The sequence below is a fragment of the Dreissena polymorpha genome, chromosome 16, assembly GCF_020536995.1.
Source record: "Dreissena polymorpha isolate Duluth1 chromosome 16, UMN_Dpol_1.0, whole genome shotgun sequence".
In the NCBI taxonomy this organism is placed as follows: domain Eukaryota; kingdom Metazoa; phylum Mollusca; class Bivalvia; order Myida; family Dreissenidae; genus Dreissena; species Dreissena polymorpha.
This window is the reverse complement of record NC_068370.1, coordinates 41,577,485-41,599,122: the sequence shown is the minus strand read 5'-3', so window position 1 is coordinate 41,599,122 and position 21,638 is coordinate 41,577,485. Positions and strand designations below refer to the sequence as shown.

General features: G+C 37.5%; 1 protein-coding gene across 1 annotated transcript in view; it reads right to left on the bottom strand.

Annotated features, from left to right (window-relative positions):
• Positions 1-477: 477 nt before the first annotated feature.
• The window catches only part of LOC127862345 (tetratricopeptide repeat protein 4-like), a 31,351-nt gene continuing 10,190 nt past the window's right edge, over positions 478-21,638 (bottom strand). The window contains exons 5-12 of the mRNA XM_052401430.1: positions 21,141-21,218; positions 20,731-20,798; positions 18,948-19,004; positions 12,871-12,957; positions 11,960-12,162; positions 7,335-7,425; positions 5,438-5,520; positions 478-3,932 (exon numbers count right to left, since the gene is read on the bottom strand). Coding sequence (XP_052257390.1) covers positions 3,845-3,932; positions 5,438-5,520; positions 7,335-7,425; positions 11,960-12,162; positions 12,871-12,957; positions 18,948-19,004; positions 20,731-20,798; positions 21,141-21,218 — 755 coding nt within the window. The 3' untranslated portion in view covers positions 478-3,844. The remainder of the gene's footprint in view (positions 3,933-5,437; positions 5,521-7,334; positions 7,426-11,959; positions 12,163-12,870; positions 12,958-18,947; positions 19,005-20,730; positions 20,799-21,140; positions 21,219-21,638) is intronic.

The window sequence follows — 21,638 nt, the reverse complement described above, 5'->3', positions numbered from 1 at the left end:
TCAACAAGACTTTGTGGTTTCATTTGCAGACAGAGTCGCTGCTCGTGACAGACTGCATGAATGTGAGTATTGCACAATGCCTGTATCACTGTATTCCGCGTGACGCAGTTCATATGGCCTAATTTGTAGTTTAACAATTCCCAAGGCTGGTAATTGCGATCTAACAGACAGTAATACTCCCAAGAAACCAAACAACCCCGATTTGTTCACCAATTAAAGATACTTCTGTCAATCCACCTTTTACAATTATATGAAAACTCCATTCAGTCTATGGTAACAACAAAATACAATTGTAAAACCGCTGGATTGTGTCTGGCTAATGCCGTTCAGTACAATATCGCATACCAATAACACTTGCAATATTACATTACTTGTTACAAAATACAATTGTAAAACCGTTGGGTTGTTTCTGGCTAATGCAGTTCAGCACAATAGTGCATACCACTCAAACTTAACACATTAACTTAATTCGTTACCAAGCTTGATATTTTTAATTCACCATACAGATGTTTCTTTTTATGCACAATACAACTGTCTGCCAGCTAGTGCTACAATTTATTTCCCCAAAGTGAAAGATTTTTTTCTCCATTTGAACACATCAATGAGAATGTACTTTAAACACAAAATATGGATGATGATTACAAATACAAATGTTTTTTGCATTATATTCAAGTCATACATGCAAAGACATTAATAGAAATTAATGAACTCTACTGATTTATAAATAATATAACAATCTTCAATAAACTGTTCAATTCAATGCCAATACAATTTTAATAACTGCATTTGATTTTTAAAGTATTTCGCAGTATTCACTTTTGACACACAATTTCTCCAAAGCATTTTTTGACTCCACCAAAGAGATTCAATGGTATTAGAGTGTATATGGCAAAAGGGCAATAATCCCTGGGAGGCTCTCCTGATATTTCAAGATAACTGAACTGTTCTGAGCAGCTTTTGTGATGTTTCTGAAACTATTTTAAACTTGGACAGGAGATCATAATAAGAAATGTTCTTAGCGAGTTTCATGACAATTGACCAAAAATGTGCGCATTTAGAAAGTTCCGGTACAGCTAATTAAATATTATAAAATACTTGCATCCCCTTGGTGGCCAAATTTTCCAACCAATTGAAACCGTTTTCAAACTCACTGATATCATTTAAAGTAACATTTCTACTCAAAATCAACGAAATTTTGGTACAAGTTTGAGTAAAATAAACTTAACCAATTAAAAATCAGTGTTCCTTATGGCAATTGCCGAAATTTCAACGCCAGATGTGGACTGGTAAAAAAGATGTTTGTAGATACAAAATGCTCGTTTTCATTATTGTTTTGCATATTTAAATCCATTTTAATTTCCCGCAGCGATATCTATTCATACGACACATGAACACTAACATGGTGTTCGTGTGTCGTATAAATAGGTATATTCGCGGGCAATTAAAATGGAATTGTGTCGCAAGTAAATAAAAACGAGCATTTTGTATCTACAAAAATCTATGTAATCATACCACATATAGCGTTGAAATTGTGGCTATTGCTATAAGGAACACTGATTGTTTAGGTGTTTACTTTATTTTACGAAATACTTTACGAAATTTTACTTGATTTTGAGTGTTATAGAGACTTTAACAAGCGATCCCCTGATTGTAGCCAATGTTCACCCCATATGCATGAACCTATGGGTCTTGTGGCTTCAGACTATATACATAATAACAAGCATCAATGCCTTGTAGTTGTAAAGGATTTTTTTCTTACAAACAAGGGAAGCAATTTGAAACCTGTGGCATAATTTGAACAAACTTGGTGGAGATCTACCTATGATGTTACACGCCAAATACCAAAACCGGTGGGCCTTGCAATGTCTGGAGAACAAGAGCACCACATAACAGGTGCCAACGCTCGGCTGCAGGTGCATTTTTTAATAAATGAAAGCTTGAAAGAATTTCTATTTTTTTAGAGGTCACAGTGACCTTGACCTTTGACCTAGTGACCCAAAAATGGGTGTGGCGTGTAGAAGTCATCAAGGTGCATCTACATATGACGTTTCAAAGTTGTAGGTGGAAGCACTTTGATTTTAGAGCAAAATGTCAAGGTTTTTGCATGACGCTGGCGGACGGCGAGCTGGCTATGACAATACCTTGGGTTTTCTCCGAAAACAGCCAAGCTAAAAAAAGAGTTCACTTAACACTTATAAGGGAAACAGGAAGGTGTGAGGAAATATGTTACTCCAGGGGCATGACTTGAACAAAATTAGTAGAGGACCGCTACAAGATGTTGCACACCAAATATTAAGCCTATGACCTTTGTGGTTCCACCAAAGATTTGTGAAACTTTAATGTTTTAAATCATTTTAGCTCTGGTAACCTAGATATGCAATGCAATAATGCGGAACAAAAACCTTAAAGGAGGGTCACCCACGGAATATTCCTGTGAAGTGTCAATACAAAATGCCTAGTGGTTTAGAAGTTGTTGGAAGAAAAGTAAATGCACACATGAAATGACGAGCGACAAATAGCACAGAATACTATGAGCACAGTGGTGAGCGAAAAAACTTAATTGAAATGTCAATGATAGGATTACTCTATTGTTTGTATCAGGCAATATGTGATACGATTCAAAGCATGCAAACTAAGTTGTCAGATTCATATGACATAGTATAAAGATTGTTTATTCAGTATTCAATTGTATTAAGCTCTATCAGTATCATTCAAATTTACTGACCCTGTTTCTTAGCATAGCACCAAAACAATGACACGGCATCCAAACATCAATGACAGCGCACATGAAATACTTTTATTACATCTGCCTTACCTCATATCTACAAGTATGCATGTTGGCGGTAAAAAATTCTATGGTATTAACTGAATACATGGAGACACCATTGGCCTTGCATATTTTATCAAAACAAGTACAGATAACACAGGTATTTGCTCGTATTAAACACTTGTCTCTGATACAAGTATCTGTTCCAAAAGTGGGCATGTTAACCCATTTATGCCTAGTGTCTAGAAAAAAAGGCCTTGGCAAACAGCGTAGACCCAGATGAGACACCGCATGATGCGGCGTCTCATCAGGGTCTGCGTTGTTTGCTTAAAGGAATTTCTGTAAGAAATATTCTAAATATAGAAACAAAAAACCGTCGGAGACGGGTGATGCTCCCCAAAGTTTTTTTTGTCACAATATTGCACTATTTATTCAGATAAAAGGAAACGCCTTGAGGGCACAGTAGTTGGGGGGGGGACAATAATTTTTTTATAGAAAATTTCAAAGGGCCATAACTCTGTGAAAAATCATCCAACCACAACCTGCTGATAATATGCACATCTCCTCTTAGTAGTGAAGCTTCCCATTAAGTTTCATTGAATTCCGGTCATTAGTTGCTGAGAAATAGCCCGGACAAGAATTGCACTTTATGTACAGTTAATGGAAAATTTCAAAGGGCCATAACTCTGTGAAAAATCATCCGACCAGAACCCGCTGATAATATGCACATCTCCTCTTGGTAGTGAAGCTTCCCATAAAGTTTCATTGAATTCCGGTCATTAGTTGCTGAGAAATAGCCCGGACAAAAATTGTGCACAGACGGACACACAGACGGACAGACGAAGCGGCGACTATATGCTCCCCCAAAAATAAATTTTGGGGGAGCATAATAAATATACTAGACATCCCTAATTTTGGAAATAAATTGATCCAATTTAGAAAGATGGGAGAGTCCACTAGGCATAAATGGGTTAAGACAGTATACATGAGGCACCAAGGGTTTTCACTATGACCACCTAGAACACTCCAAGGCATTGACTGGCATGATGCTGTTTTTGTACATTGTTACCATGAATATCATTGATATTTGGTAAGAAATGTCTGTTCGAACTTGGAACCTGCTACTGTCAAGATAAATGCTGGCATACCACCATGTATCACAAACCTGAAATGAAAACAAACATCATAGTAATCAAAGTACTGAGTGTATAATTAGTGGGACAGGGGAAAGCGTGAAGAATGTTATTGAAAAAGGTGTCTGTATACATCATGAGGGGGAAAATCTAGGGACAGAAAATGTACAAGCTGTGAATGGTGAAGCATCCTGTAAATTTTCTCAAGGGTGTGATTTAGGGACGCTGATCCAGTTTACTAAAGTAATAGCCGGTTAGTGAAGCAATCTTAACACTCTAACAGGAGGAATTCATCTTATAGAAGGAGAAATCACAACCCTATAAACTCTGAAGATCTCTCCCATAACAGAAGTCGGTTATATATATTCTGAAACCTTTAACACTAAAGTACCTACTTCGACATGTTTGTAATCACTTAACAAGAGCTGTCAGAGGACAGCGCGCTCGACTATTCGAGTGCTTGACAGTATAATGTAAGCCATCATGGGGAAATTGTTCATATGAAATAATTTATCAGACGATCTTTCAAAAATAAAAAAAGGAATTTTTTATAATTTTTTTTGGGGGGGGGGGGGGGGGGGGTTTAGAGGAGGTATAATGTGGGGTGTGGTCATTTATTAGACCATCTTTCAAAAATAAAAAAAGGAAAAAAAGTTTTTTTTGGAGGGGGGGGGGGTTATAATGTGGGGTGGGGTAATTTATTAGATGATGTTACAAAAAAAATATTGTTTTGGAGGGGGGGGGAGGTTGGGGAGGGGAAGGGGGGTGAGAGGGGGGTATAATGTGGGGTGTGGTAATTTATTAGATGATGCTTAAAAAAACAAATTTTTTTGGGGGAGGGGAGGATTCTGGGTAGGGGCTTGCGGTATTGTTTGGGTGGAATCAATTGTGGCATTCAGGTAAGTGTTGTTTTGTCAAAGTAATAATAAAATGTGATCATTAATAAAGAAGTTATGGCAATTTAAGCAAAATGTTCAATAATCTAAGTGTAAATGGGGCCATAAGTGTGTCAAAATGCTTGATACTGTGGTCTGCTCTTGTTTATAGGTTGGAGTCATGTTGGTAAACAAGTATGCAAAATATAAAAGCAATTTGTCAAAGGATATAGGAAATATTTGGGGTAGTACATAAAGTTTAACATAGATTTATCAATAATATGCATATTCTAAGAATAAAAGGGGCAATAATTCTGTCAAAATGCTTGATACATGCATTAAGCCCTGTTTTCTCAGAACACGACTCATATAAAGAATTGGCATTTGAGCCTTGTTCTGGTAAAACTGGGCTAAATGCAAGTGCTTTAGTATCGTCCAACACTAGAAAGTTCAGTCTGCGCAGGCTGATCAGGGACGAAGCTTTCCACCTTGAATGGATTTCCATTCAAAAGAGACTTCCTTTGAAAAAAAGAAGAAAAAAAAAGGAAAGAGTCGTCCCTGATTAGCTTGTACAGAATGCAAATTCTTATAAAGGATGACACTATGCACATGTACTAAGCCCAGTTTTCCCAAAACGAGGCACATTTAATAACGGCTTCTACCTTTCATGTTTTAGCACTTTCAATAGAGTTGATTCTTTGTTTATTTTAATCAGCTTCTCCTTTTCTTTATCTTCAAAATAAATCTGAAAGCAGGAAACAGAATGAAAGATATACATACACATGTATGAAACATTTAATAGAACAATGTAATAAAACATGAAAGTAACAAGAGGCCCATGAGGGCCTGAATCGCTCTACTGGCTGGAATCAATAGGGCTCAAGCCCTTGATAGTATGAACAATCTGAGTAAGTTTTAAATAAACAGACCCAAAATGGGAAAATTATCGCATAATAAAATTTAAACTTCAAATGTTTCCTTTTCAACAATTAGTTGTACAAATTTTCTTCACTCTCAATGGGATTCTGGCCCTTGATGATATAAAACATCCGTTGAAGTTTCAAAAGGATAGACTTTTATATGTAAACAAACAAGAAATGTGTGTCGGAAAGACTATGTCCCCTTCTGCGCCGCTTTGAATTTTTTGTTTTGACCTTTGACCCTGAAGGATAACTTTGACCTTGATATTTCACCACTCAAATTGTGCAGCTCTATGAGAAACACATGCATGCCAAATATGAAGTTGCTATCTTCAATATTGCAAAAGTTTTTTCTCAAATTCAAGCGGAGATTATTCTGGACTTATAACTCTGATATTGCTCATTTTCAAAAGGGTTTGAACCATCATTCAGATAAAGACACTGCGCAAGTTGGGAAATGATTGGATGAAAACTGTGGACTTTATTGCGTAAACAAGCCTTACTTCACAATTTTCTCAAATTCAAGGGGAGATAATTCTGGACTTTTTACTCTGATGTAATCCATTTTCGATAGGGTTCGAGTCCTCATTAATATAAAGACACTGAACAAATTTGAAAAGAATCGGATGAAAACTGTGGACTTAATTGCGTAAACAAGCCTTATTTCACAATTTTCTCAAGTTCAAGGGGAGATAATTCTGGACTTTTTACTCTGATGTAACCCATTTTCAATAGGGTTTGAGTCCTCATTAATATAAAGACACTGAACAGATTTAAAAAGAATCGGATGAAAACTGTGGACTTTATTGCGTAAACAAGCCTTATTTCACAATTTTCTCCAATTCAAGGGGAGATAATTCTGGACTTTTTACTCTGATGTAACCCATTTTCATTAGGGTTCGAGTCCTCATTTATATTAAGACACTGAACAAGTTTGAAAAGAATCGGATGAAAACTGTGGACTTTATTGCGTAAACAAGAAAAAGTATAACGCACGCACCCATGCATGGACGGACGACGGAAACCACCCCATGACATAAGCTCTTCAGGCCTTCGGCCAGTAGAGCTAAAAACACCTCATATAATTTGGCACTAAAATGACAAGCACAGCACATTACAATGCATAATAGTATACATCCAATTGATGCTTATTATTAACCTGTGTTTTAATCAGCAATGATTTGGAAAGCAACATACAGCAATAAAAAGTGCAAACACATTTCAGGCAATGACTGCCTTAATACCTTAAAAGACAGCTTCAGCTTAGGTGCGACTTTAAAATAATTATTCATTATAAGTTTAAAAAAAATTGTTGGGACTGATTTTTTTTTAACTAAAAAAAAGAAATGAATTCAAATCTGGAAATTCTTGATTAAGATGTCTATTATTGTTCAACAAAGAATGAAAATGGCTATGTGAAAACAGCATAAAACCAGAACAGCCTGCGAGTAACTCACAGTCTGCTCAGGTTTTATGCTGTTTGCTGCTCATCAGTATCTAAGATTTGACAAAGAAGCATTAAAACGTGAATCTAGCACCAAAGGTCCTTTATTAAATGTAACTTTCTAAGGGACTAAAAATATGTGAAACTACGTTTCTAAGTTGTTTAGGGTTAAAAATCACTTGAGGCTCCACTAACATTAATGGTGTGAGGTTTGTATCTTTGTTTCTTGTCCCACGGTGGCAGGTCTGACTCTGCCCCAAACATGTGCATCAGGTGATCTATCAATCTGAAACAAAACACATAGTTTGAACAAGACTATTGCCAAGCAATATATGTCCCCTACCGACTCCACTATTGTCAGATTATTATTTTTTATTTTTTTAAATATTTGTTGCCATAGCCACCAGATTTTTTGACGTTGGAAAAAAATGAAATGACGTGCATAATGTCCATATTGCCATCTATCCATGTTTCAAGTTTCATAAAAACAAGGGACAAAATTGTCACAGAACCAGGTTTTCATTGTGAAAAAAAATCTGATAAAGGGAAACAACTCAAACTGAACGTTTGAAATGAACAAACAAAATTAACCCCCTTTGTAAGTTTGTTTCAAAATAAATCTATTTTTAGTTGTGGCGACCTTGACATTGGAGATATTGACGTGATTCTTTCGTGCGACACACCATCCCATAATGGTGAACAAATGTGCCATATGATTGTAAAATCTCACAATGAATGACAAAGTTATGGCACGGACAAGCTCATTTATGGCCATTTTTGACCTTTGAACTCAAAGTGTGACCTTGACCTTGGACATATCGACGCAATTCTTTCGCACCACACACCGTCTAATGATGTTGAACAAATGTGCCAAACGATCTTAAAATCTCACAATGAACAACAAAGTTATGGCCCGGACAAGCTTGTTCCGCCCGCCAGCCCACCAGCCCGCCCCCAGACATTCGCCAATCTAATAACCAGTTTTTTCCTTCGGAAAACCTGGTTAAAAATATGAAGAACTTTTCAAGTTATCGCAGGATCCAGAAAAGTATGACGGACTGACGGACACATAGAGCGCAAACCATAAGTCCCCTCCGGTGAAACCAGTAGGGGAAAATAAGTTTTAAAAGTAACAAGGGCTGTTTGTAAAACATGCATGCCCCCCATATGGGCTCTCAGTTGTAGTGACAGCCATTTTATAAATATGTTTTTTGTCACTGTGACCTAGACCTTTGACCTAGAAAATCAATAGGGGTCATCTGCGAGTCATGATCAATGTACCTATGAAGTTTCATGATCGTAGCCATTAGCATTCTTGAGATACCATCCGGAAATCATTTACTATTTCGGGTTACCGTGACCTTGACCTTTGATATAGTGACCTGAAAATCAATAGGGGTCAACTGCGGGTCATGATCAATCTACCTATCAAGTTTCATGATCCTAGGCATAAGCGTTCTTGAGTTATCATCCGGAAACCATTTTACCATTTCGGGTCACCATGACCTTGACCTAGTGACCTGAAAATCAATAGGGGTCATCTGCTAGTCATGATCAATGTACCTATGAAAATTCATGATCCTAGGCATAAGCGTTCTTGAGTTATCATCCGGAAACCATTTTATTATTTCGGGTCACCATGACCTTGACCTTTGACCTAGTGACCTGAAAATTAATAGGGGTCATCTGTGAGTCATGATCAATCTACCTATCAAGTTTCATGATCCTAGGCCTAAGCATTCTTGAGTTATCATCCGGAAACCATTTTACTATTTCGAATCACTGTGACCTTGACCTTTGACCTAGTGACCGGAAAATCCGGAAACCATTTTACTATTTCGGGTCACCGAGACCTTGACCTTTGACCTCAAAATCAATAGGGGTCATCTGCAAGTCATGATCAATGTACCTATGAAGTTTCATGATCCTAGGCCCAAGCGTTCTTGAGTTATCATCCGGAAACCACCTGGTGGACCGACCGACATGTGCAAAGCAATATACCCCCTCTTCTTCAAAGGGGGGCATAATAAAATAAGTTATTACAAATAGGCATGTGGCACAGCCACCTCTAGGTTCCAACATACCAATCCTGAAATACTATATCAAAGCTTGTTGAAAACAAGGGCTGTTTGTAAAGCATGCATGCCCCCCATATGGGCTGTCAGTTGTAGTGGCAGCCATTGTGTGAATACGTTTTTTATCACTGTGACCTTTACCTTTGACCTAGTGACCTGAAAATCAATAGGGGTCATCTGCCAGTAATGATCAATGTACCTATGAAGTTTCATGATCCTAGGCCAAATTATTTTTGAGTTATCATCAGGAAACCATTTTACTGTTTCGAGTCACTGTGACCTTGACCTTTGGCCTAGTGACCTGAAAATTAATAGGGGTCATCTGCCAGTCATGATCAATCTACCTATGAAATTTCATGATCCTAGGCGTAAGCATTCTTGAGTTATCATCCGGAAACTATTTTACTATTTCAAGTCACTGTGACCTTGACCTTTGACCTAGTGACCTGAAAATCAATAGGGGTCATCTGCCAGTCATGATCAATGTACCTATGAAGTTTGATGATCCTAGGCCTAAGCATTCTTGAGTTATCATCCGGAAACCATTTTACTATTTCGAGTCACCGTGACCTTGACCTTTGACCTAGTGACCTGAAAATCAATAGGGGTCATCTGCCAGTCATGATCAATGTACCTATGAAGTTTCATGATCCTCGGCCTAAGCATTCTTGAGTTATCATCTGGAAACCATTTTACTATTTTGAGTCACTGTGACCTTGACCTTTGACCTAGTGACCTGAAAATCAATAGAGGTCATCTGCCAATGTACCTATGAAATTTCATGATCGTAGGCCTAAGCGTTCTTGAGTTATCATCCGGAGACCATCTAGTGGACGGACCAACCGACGGACCGACCGACATGTGCAAAACAATATACCCCCTCTTCTTCAAAGGGGGGCATAATAATTCAAGGTATATAATTCCAGAATTATTGGGTTAATTCAGCTCATTAAACTTTGTCATGATAAAATGCCTTTCACCGGAGGGGACTTATGGTTTTCGCTCTGTGCGTCTGTCTGTCTGTCAGTCACACTTTTCTGGATCCTGCGATAACTTTAAAAGTTCTTAATATTTTTTCATGAAAGTTGAAACATGGATAGGTTATGGACATAATGCATGTCATTTCATTTTGTTCCTATGTTTAAAATTCTGGTTGCTATGGCAACAAATAGACTAGAAATACTGCTGAAAATAATGGTTTTCTGGATCCTGTGATAACTTTAAAAGTTCTTCATATTTCTTCATGAAACTTGAAACATGGATATATGGCAATATGGACATCCTGCATGTCATTTCATTTTGTTCCTACGTCAAAAATTGTGGTTGCTATGGCAACAAATATAAAAATATAATAAAACAAGAGATGTGTTTGTCAGAAACACAATGCCCCCTATTGCGCTGCTTTGAAATAAAATTTCAATATATCATTTGGCAGGTTTAGAAATTATCTCCATTTTAAAGCTTATTACTTCCCTTGGATTGTATTTTTTGACTTTTGTCCTCGAAGGATGACCTTGACCTTTCACCACTCAAAATGTGCAGCTTCATGAGATACACGTGCGTGCCAAATATCAAGTTCCTATCTTCAATATTGCAAAAGTTATGGCCAATGTTAAAGTTTTCGGACGGAGGGGCGGACAGACCGACTATATGCCACCCTACCGGGGGCATAAAAAAATCTGACAATGGTGGAATTTCTGACAATGGTGAAGCCCGTAGGGGCCATATATTTCTTGGCAATAGTCTTGTTAACACTGTTGTATGTGCATATACATCCACACAATGTTATGTGTAATACTTTGGAACTCTAAATGGACACAGACTGACATAGTGAGTCATTGGTCATGCATGCTTTCATTTCATATCAAACAATGCATGGTAATTAGAATATTATGTGTTAACAAGACTATTACCGAGCAATATAAGTCCCCTACGGATGAAACTCCACCATTTTTAGCAATATTTCTGGTCTATTTGTTGCCATAGCAACCATAATTCTTGACGTAGGAACAAAAATAAAATGCATAATCTCCATATTGGCATCTATCCATGTTTCAAGTCTCATGAAAAAGTATGAAGAACTTTTAAAGTTATTGCAGGATCCACCATTTCAGCAATATGTCAAGTCTATATGTTGCCATAGCAACCAGAATTCTTGACGTAGGAACACAATGAAATGACGTGCATATTCTCCATATTGCCATCTGTCCATGTTTCAAGTTTCTTGAAACAATATGAAGAAATTTCTAAGTTACCGCAGGATTCAGAAAAGTGTGACTGACAGACTGACGCACAGAGTGCAAAACATAAGTCTGCTCCGGTTTCACAGGTAGGGGACAAATAGAGTAGAAAAACATCAGCAGACAAGCTTGCTTTGTCTTTCGACTGGCGCGTAGGCAACCTGATCAGCATTTAGGCAGAAAGACAAACCCTCAAGTTTTTGTAATTTGCAAGCATGATGTTTCTGAGCATTCTACAATAAATATGAGCTGTGCTCTGTAAAAAAGAGGGTTTAATGTGTAAAGTGTCGTCCCAGATAAGCCTGTGCAGTCTGCACAGGCTAATCAGGGATGACACTATCTGTTTTTATGATAGTTTTTGTTTCAAGAAAGTCTCTTCTTAGCAAAAATCAAGTTTAGGCTAATCTGGGACAACACTTTACCCACATGGATTGAACCCCCTTTTGACAGAGCACAGCCCATATGAAAATCCAGTTGATCCCATTCCTCCCTGCAGACCATTCACCTGTGGTTTTCACAGAAAGTCTGAATGAAGTCCGTCTCAGTGTGCTCTGGGTACAGGAACATCACAGGCCAGTAAAGAATGCCATTGGTATCCATGGTAACCTTGACTTCACGCGGATTGTGAGTCTCAATGCTGGACAGAAGGCCAGGGTGCAACTTGCCATTCTCGTCAGTTTTCATTCCCGCTAGCTTAATGCCTCTTTTCTGATATATAAAAGTTAAGCTTCATTTAAATTACTGAACACATGAAACTTTAATTGAAAAATATTGTATTTCTCTACCAAAATGTGATTTTTTTTAAAGAATCCAATGTCTTTTCAATTAATTCTTATGAACATAAATGGTGCGAATGCACAGGCTATTCGGGCCACATATGACAATTACCCCATATTCACATTACCAGGGTCATATAAATAATTATTTTCATGGTTTTAAGAGAGATTTGAGATCAAGACACCAGGTCCAAAGAGAAACTATATCTATGTCACAAAGTTGAGTTATACCACCATAACAATTGGTCAGCTTTGTTTAAGGACAGATAACTCAGTATTGACTGCATCAAAGGGGATGAGACTAATTGCTTTGCACATTTAGAAATCATAATGATGACATATTAAACCTCTTGGGAAATGTGGCAGCAGTCTGCTCCACAAATTAATAATATTTACAGGCCTCGACACTAACAGTTTCCCGGGAACCCGAGACCCCTAAATTTTGGTGAGGGACACCAGTTTTTCTCAGGATTTTGCTCTAATTTTAATAGTCAGGGTGTCCTGTGAACACCAATCTGTAGAAGTTAGTGTCAAGCCCTGATTTATCACAAACAAACCAACAGACACGGTCAATCCAATTGAACCACTTCAAACTTCATATGCATGAAATCACTAGCTTTAATCAGTAATGCCTTGGAACCTGAATAGCTTCTAGAAGTTTCTCATCTGCTGTCAGAGCTTTCTTGTCTTGTAGCTGCTCCTTCCTCTTGTCTTTCTCTACTGCTTTCTATAACATACATGTAACATTCTCTTCATTTTCTTGTAACTTCAGGTCAAACAATCATCGTCAACATGTGTGAACTCTTTTACTAGACTTCAAAATCAGTAATTTTGTACAAAGACTCTTGAAACACAAGAGCTTGTCACAGTAGTGCCAAATCCCCGCCGAAATGTGTTTGCTTGTATGACAACATTTGTTTTAGAGAGTAGAATAATATTTATAAAACATGGCACCTGTGTCATCTATTTATATTTCAAGGATCAATTAATTATATAGTGTTGGAGTTATGCTATAGAGAATTAAATATATGGAAATGAAAGAAAGGGAAGTAAATAAAAAAGAAGACTATAAACAGTTACTGTTCTTGATCACTGTATTTTTTCTTTAAACTCATCTATTTATTTTACAGTGACTACTTCAGTGTTCAAGTTAAAATATTACTGTAAAATTAGATTAAGGGAGATATTAAAATTGAAAAGCTAAAATATTTACGTTGATATTAAAATAAATATAATTTAAAGTTATAAATAAATAAAAATAAAAAATATAAATAAATTAAAAAGATAAAGGAAGATAATTAAAAAAACTACGGCTGAAAGAGTTATGGTTCATGTTCACTGCACTTCTCCTAGTTGCCATCTGTTTACATTTCTAGTTTCAAGTAAATACCTTCAGTAGATTTAGAGCTATACTCTGGACAAACATTCACTTTGAAATTAAATAAAGGGAGATAATTCAAAAACTAAGGTAGATAGAGTTATGGTTTTTAGTCACTGCACTTTTCCTACTTGCCTTCTGTTTATATTTCAAGTTTCAACTAAATCCCTTCAGTAGATTTAGAGTTATGCTCTGGACAAAAATTCACTTTGAAATTAAATAAAGGGAGACAACTCAAAAACTAAGGTAGATAGTGTTATGGTTCTTAGTCACTGCACTTCTCCTAAGTGCCATCTGTTTATATTTAAAGTTTCAGGTAAATCCCTTCATTAGATTTAGAGTTATGCTCCGGACAAAAATTTACTTTGAAATTATATAAAAGGGGAGATAATTAAACAAGAGGGCCATGATGGCCCTGTATCGCTCCACTGTTTTTTCTTTGCAAAAAAACGTGCAATGCGCATGGGTTGAAATGTACTCAAGCATGTGACTTTCTCTTTCTATCCCTCGTCCCACTGGGGGTTTAAAGTTGGAAGGGTGAGCATTTTTATATATGGAAAAAGTTACTACCGTGTTAACTAAACAGACTTAAAAGCCCGGGAATTGTTGCACAGGTCCTTTGCTTATAACGTAGGTACATTTATCTCTCCAAAAGATATTGGCGTTCTTTCTATGTCACATATTTTTAGATGCTGAAGATCAAATCTACACATTTGATTTGAAACAGATTCACAAGACCCATAGGAATCAAAATGCCTTAACCCTTTACCTAACGACACATTTTGGACTTTCCCAATTTGAAAGAGGTTGCAGACGTCAATTAAATTAAAATGGAATATGAAGGAAATGATCAGGTAGGGTAGAAATCATTGTGATAAAAGGAGAAATTGCTCATCAACCCATACATCCCAAAGACCAAAAGGCCTGAGAATATTATGATAATCTAAAAATTATTTCTTTATATTTATAAATGTATTTAATTAAGTAATACATTTGACTTCTAAGATCAATTCATAACTTATATTAAGAAAATTATAAAATGGTCAGAAATATATATGGATTGTTGAGCAATTTACAATCATATCCACAATTCATGAGTCACGATTCACAAATGGAACAATGAATCATTAGTTATTAAAAAGCAGCATATACGATAGTTAAGAACATTGCACTTCATTAATTTCAAAACCTTCTCTTGGATACAAAGTTTGAGCTTACCGTGCAGTATCATATATTGACTTTTCTTGAAATAATTATGTTCATGGAAGTTGTGTTTTTAAAATCAATAATATATTATTAAACTGGTTTAAACACTACAAAAAAGACATAAAATTAACATGTCATACAAAATATTTTCATCCGGATATATGATCACTTTCGACATATTTAAATAAAACCCGACTTTTTTCAATTTGTAAGAAAAACATTCATAACACATGTTCTTACTTCAACGCCTTTGTAAGCAGTCACCATCTGACCTAAAATGGCACTAAATGACAGGGTTTTATCTCATGTTTTCAAGATGTTGATGTTGTTGTTGGTCACAGCCAAACGGCCGCAGTAATCTCCACTGGTAAACGTCACATGTTCAGTTTTGTGAGCCCCGGGGCCGGGTAGAGGACTATAAGATGTCACTACATACCAAATTTGGTAGCCCTAGGCCCAATGGTTATGGACAGTTAGATTTTTTAAGTTTTCACAAAATAGGCCTAATATAAGCAAATGTTCAATTTTTTGACCCCCCGGGGCAGGGTCAAATTTGACCCCAGGGGCATAATTTGAACAAACTTGGTAGAGGACTATAAGATGTCACTACATAGCAAATTTGGTAGCCCTAGGCCCAATGGTTATGGACAAGAAGATTTTTTAAAGTTTGCACAAAATAGGCCTTATATAAGCAAATTTTCAATTTTTTGACCCCCTGGGGCAGGGTCAAATTTAACCCCAGGGGTATAATTTGAACAAACTTGGTAGAGGACTATAAGATGTCACTACATAGCAAATTTGGTAGCCTTAGGCCCAATGGTTATGGACGAGAAGATTTTTAAAGTTTGCACAAAATAGGCCTTATATAAGCAAATGTTCAATTTTTTGACCCCCCGGGGCAGGGTCAAATTTGACCCCAGGGGCATAATTTGAACAAACTTGGTAGAGGACTATAAGATGTTACTACATACTAAATTTGGTAGCCCTAGGCCAAATGGTTATGGACAAGAAGATTTTTAAAGTTTGCACAAAATAGGCCTTATATAAGCAAATTTTCAATTTTTTGACCCCCCGGGGCAGAGTCAAATTTAACCCCAGGGGCATAATTTGAACAAACTTGGTAGAGGACTATAAGATGTCACTACATAGCAAATTTGGTAGCCCTAGGCCCAATGGTTATGGACAAGAAGATTTTTAAAGTTTGCACAAAATAGGCCTGATATAAGCAAATTTTCAATTTTTGACCCCCCGGGGCAGGGTCAAATTTGACCCCAGGGGCATAATTTGAACAAACTTGGTAGAGGACTATAAGATGTCACTACATACTAAATTTGGTAGCCCTACGCCCAATGGTTATGGACAAGAAGATTTTTAAAGTTTGCACAAAATAGGCCTTATATAAGCAAATTTTTAATTTTTTTACCCCTCGGGGCAGGGTCAAATTTAACCCCAGGGGCATAATTTGAACAAACTTGGTAGAGGACTATAAGATGTCACTACATAGCAAATTTGGTAGCCCTAGGCCCAATGGTTATGGAAAAGAAGATTTTTAAAGTTTGCACAAAATAGGCCTTATATAAGCAAATTTTCAATTTTTTGACCCCCCGTGGCAGGGTCAAATTTGACCCCAGGGGCATAATTTGAACAAACTTGGTAGAGGACTATAAGATGTCACTACATACAAAATTTGGTAGCCCTAGGCCCAATGGCTATGGACAAGAAGATTTTTAAAGTTTGCACAAAATAGGCCTTATATAAGCAAATTTTCAATTTTTTGACCCCCTGGGGCAGGGTCAAATTTGACCCCAGGGGCACAATTTGAACAAATTTGAAAGAGGTTCACCACATGAACATTCATGAGAAATTTCATCAGAATTGGACCAGTAGTTTAGGAGAAGAAGATGTTTAAAGAAAAAGTTCACGCACGCACGGACGCACAAACGACGAAAACAGGACCATGACATAAGCCCCGCTGGCCTTTGGCCAGTGGAGCTAAAAACTAAGGTAGATAGAGTTATGGTTCTTAGTCACTGCACTTCTCCTACTTTCCATCTGTTTATATTGTAAGTTTCAAGTTAATCCCTTCAGTAGATTTAGTGTTATGCTCCGGACAAAAATTTACTTTGAAATTATATAAAAGGGGAGATAATTTAAAAACTAATGAAGGTATAGTTATGGTTTTTGGTCACTGCACTTCTCCTAGTTGCCATCTGTTTATATTCTTAGTTTAAAGTAAATCCATTGAATAGATTTGGAGTTATGTTCTGGACAAATTTTCGGACGGACGCACAGACGGACGAGACCAATTACTATATCCCCACCGATTTTTTTTTCAGCGGGGATAAAAAGGAATCATGAGCTGACAATCTTTTCAGACGAATGAAAACTTTTTATATTTGTCTTAAGACACATATTTACATATTTTTGTGATGAAAATTCCATTGAGGTACCAAACAGATCTGCCTTAATTGAGCTTTCCTCTTGGTAATATGGGCTTAATGCATGTGCGTAAGGTGTCATCCTAGATTCATTTGCAGTCTGTATGGACAAATAAGGGTTTTCACTTTCTGTGTTTACGAAAATTTTCATGTATAGGAAGTCTCTTCTGAACAAAAATCAATTTTAGGCAGAAAGTATTGTCCCTGATTAGGTTGTGTGGACTGCACAGGCTATCCTAGGGCAGAAAGTGTCGTCCCTGATTAGGTTGTGTGGACTGCACAGGCTATCCTAGGATGACACTAGTAAGTATTGTCCCTGATTAGGTTGTGTGGACTGCACAGGCTATCCTAGGATGACACTAGTAAGTATTGTCCCTGATTAGGTTGTGTGGACTGCACAGGCTATCCTAGGATGACACCAGAAAGTATTGTCCCTGATTAGGTTGTGTGGACTGCACAGGCTATCCTAGGGCAGAAAGTATTGTCCCTGATAAGGTTGTGTGGACTGCACAGGCTATCCTAGGGAAAGTATTGTCCCTGATAAGGTTGTGTGGACTGCACAGGCTATCCTAGGATGACACCAGAAAGTATTGTCCCTGATAAGGTTGTGTGGACTGCACAGGCTATCCTAGGGCAGAAAGTATTGTCCCTGATTAGGTTGTGTGGACTGCACAGGCTATCCTAGGATGACACTTTAGGCACATGCATTAAGCCCAGTTTTCTCAGTGGCTAAATTGCATTGCAAGCATGCTGTCCTCTGGACATGGATCTCAAAATAAGAGTATAGCAAATAGGTTACAATTTGAAGTACCAGTTGTTTCATACAATTAAATCAAGGAGATGCAGGGTAAAGACAAATTCTTTTATCCAACATGGCCATCAGAAGGTCATTTGGAACGACATACAAAAAGCAAAACAAGAGCACCGCATAACGGGTGCCATGCTCGGCTGCGGGTGCAGTTTTGAATAGATGAAGGCTTGTCAGAATTTTGTTTAATTTTTTTTAAGAGGTCACAGTGACCTTGACCTTTGACCTAGTGACCCAAAAATGGGTGTGGCATGTAGAACTCATCAAGGTGCAGCTGCATATGAAGTTTCAAAGTTGTAGGTGAAGTACTTTGATTTTAGAGCCAATGTTCAAAACCTTGACAAAATGTTATGGTTTTAGCACAACGCGGACGGCACACGACATGAGGAGCTGGCTACTAGTATGACAATACCTCGGGTTTTCTCCGAAAACAGCCGAGCTAAAAAATCACTTGGACTTCTTTTTATATGAAGCTGAGGTACCTTCATCTAAATCAAACCATAATGAAACAAGGGCTGTTTGTAAAACATGCATGCCCCCCATATGGGCTTTCAGTTATAGTGGCAGCCATTGTGTGAATACGTTTTTTGGCACTGTGACCTTGACCTTTGACCTAGTGACCTGAAAATCAATAGGGGTCATCTGCGAGTCATGATCAATGTACCTATGAAGTTTCATGATCCTAGGCCTAAGCTTTCTTGAGTTATCATCCAGAAACCATCTGTTGGATGGACATACGGACGGACCGAAATGTGCAAAACAATATACCCCCTCTTCTTCGAAGGAGGGCATAATAAAAGGACTCCAGATAACCCCAATTCAAACCTTTTTTCTAGCGGTATGACAATTAGCAATAATTATGAAAACATTGAGCATTATAACCATACCTGCAGCTTTGTAGCTTTCTGTCTCACATCCAATATCTTTGAATTTTTCGCATCTATCTGATAAAAGTCAAGAAAAAACAACAATCATGTGGCATTGTAAGTTTTCTTTTGAAGCACATTGCTAGTGCTGCTGTGTGTTGAAACATATATAATTATCAGCAGATTGCCAATATAAACGCTGTTTTGTACTTGTCAACATTTCGTTATGGAAATGACAAGTGTGTTGGAACTTTCAAACAATCAAACTTTTTGGAATTGGTGTTGGGATAACCAAAAGTATTTCATCTGCCTAGTAAACAATTTTGACCCTACCTCAAGCATCAAAGTGATAAATGTACATTTTGAATTTTTTAATTGATGACGAAATGTTTTTAAATCACATGAATGTTCACATTTGGTGGTACATGTAATTCACAGTTTGGTTATACTATGACTATGAGTTTTGTACAAAACATCCTAAGATAGCTGTCATTTATCGAGAAAACCTAAATTGTAGTGCATCAATTAAGACAGATGATTGACAAAATGTTGCAGATTTAACTGAGAAGTGTTGACTAAACTGTAGTAAATGAGAACAGAGTGATGACTAAAATGTGGTGAATTTAACTGAGAACAGAGGGATGACTAAAATGTAGGGGATTAAAGTGTAAAAAAAGGGTTGACTAAAATGGTGTAGTTTTCAAGAACAGAGGGTACACTTGAATGTAGCGGGGGTGTAAACATTCCCAAAAATACTACTCGCCCTGTAGGACAAAAGAGAAGTAGAGTGACGTATAAGGGACACTTATACTGCCTTGCTATGTGAGCTAGCTTTTATAGCGACACGGTAGAGTGTCTGCCTGATTTAGAACCGGGAGGTCCAGGGTTCGATCCCCATGGTGGTCAGGGAATTTTCTGGCTGGGTTATATTGGCGCCCAACATAAATAAACCATAGTTTTCTGTACGACGTCCCAAAGATGTCAAGGCAGAAGGAAATTTGTGGAAGAATTTCGAATATGGAGGGAGAGTATGTAGTAGAGTGACGTATAAGGGACACTTATACTGCCTTGCTATGTGAGCTAGCTTTTATAGCGACACGGTAGAGTGTCTGCCTGATTTAGAACTGGGAGGTCCGGGGTTCGATCCCCATGGTGGTCGGGGAATTTTCTGGCTGGGTTATAAAAGGATACAGCTAAAGCCCTGTCAAACAAGTGCAAACTTAGCTGTGTTTAAGGACAAGAGTAAAGGATACAGCTACAACCCTGTCACCCCAAAAGACACTAAGCTGTGTTCAACGACAAGATTAAAGGATACAGATACAGCCCTGCCACACAAAAGGACTCTAAGCTGTGTTCAAGGACAAGAGTAAAGGATACAGCTACAGCCCTGTAACACAATTGGACACTTAGCTGTGTTCAATGACAAGATTAAAGGATACAGTTACAGCCCTGTAACACAATTGGACACTTAGCTGTGTTCAAGGACAAGAGTAAAGGATACAGTTAGATCCCTGTAACCCCAAAGGGCACTTAGCTATGTTCAAGAACAAGAGTAAAGGATACAGCCCTGTCACATAATTGGACACTAAGCTGTGTTCAAGGACAAAAGTAAAGGCTACAGCTAAAGCCCTATTACACCAGTGGACACTAAGCTGTGTTCAAGGACAAGAGTAAAGACTACAGCAAGAGCCAAATTTTACCAGTGGACACTTAGCTGTGTTCAAGGACAAGAGTAAAGGCTACAGCTACAGCCCTGTCACACAAAGGGCACTTAGCTGTGCTTTAGGACAAGAGTAAAGGATACAGCTAGAGCCCTGTCACACCAGTGGACACAGTCTTCATACTTCTTCATCTCCAGGCAACAAAGGGCACCTGCAGAAAGAAGCATACACAACCATCTACACTGAGTGCAAACAAATGGCAGGTAAAAATGAATGAACTGAAATGAAATATAAATAGGTTATTATAAATCTCTAATACTGTCTTACCTATTTTTAAATGATAATATTTAATCAACTTTCAACAACAAAAGAAGAGGCAGATTACCGATAAACAGACTCATGGAGGCTTTGGCAATGGCAACACTGAAAAACGCAACGATGAAAAGACCAACAACAAAAATATATTAATTCGTAACTGGTGTCTTTAAATGTACTGATCTGTAACATTTGGCAACAAATAAACATCAAACAGCCAACTATTGTGTCAGCATACCTCTGTGTAAAGCCTTTATATGATCTGGTTTAAACTTGCAAGCGAAGATGCAGTCATTCAACGCAGATCTGTGATTTCCTGAAAGATATCACATCAAATCAATTCGTTTTACATAAAATAAGAAACTTACTGTAATTTAGACCTTAGATTGGAAACTTTGTATTTAACAAGAGCTTTGTCACAGTCAAAACAACCGTTTCCTACTCAGTTAATGTTGTAGGATTAGAACATGATCTCCATAAGTTTCATTTATCTAGCTGAAGTATTTCTGTAAGCATGGCTTCCTCAATCACAATGCTGGTATGATTGAAAAACTGAAATATAGCCCTCTATCCACAAAATGAGTAAAACAACCTAGCTGAAGTACGTTTGAGTTCTATCAGGATCCAGATTTAAATTATCACTTATATCTGTTACCATAGCAACCACATGTTTTTACTGAAAAAAAACCCACCTGAAATAGCTTACATAAACCCCGATTGGTCCATTATCCTAACA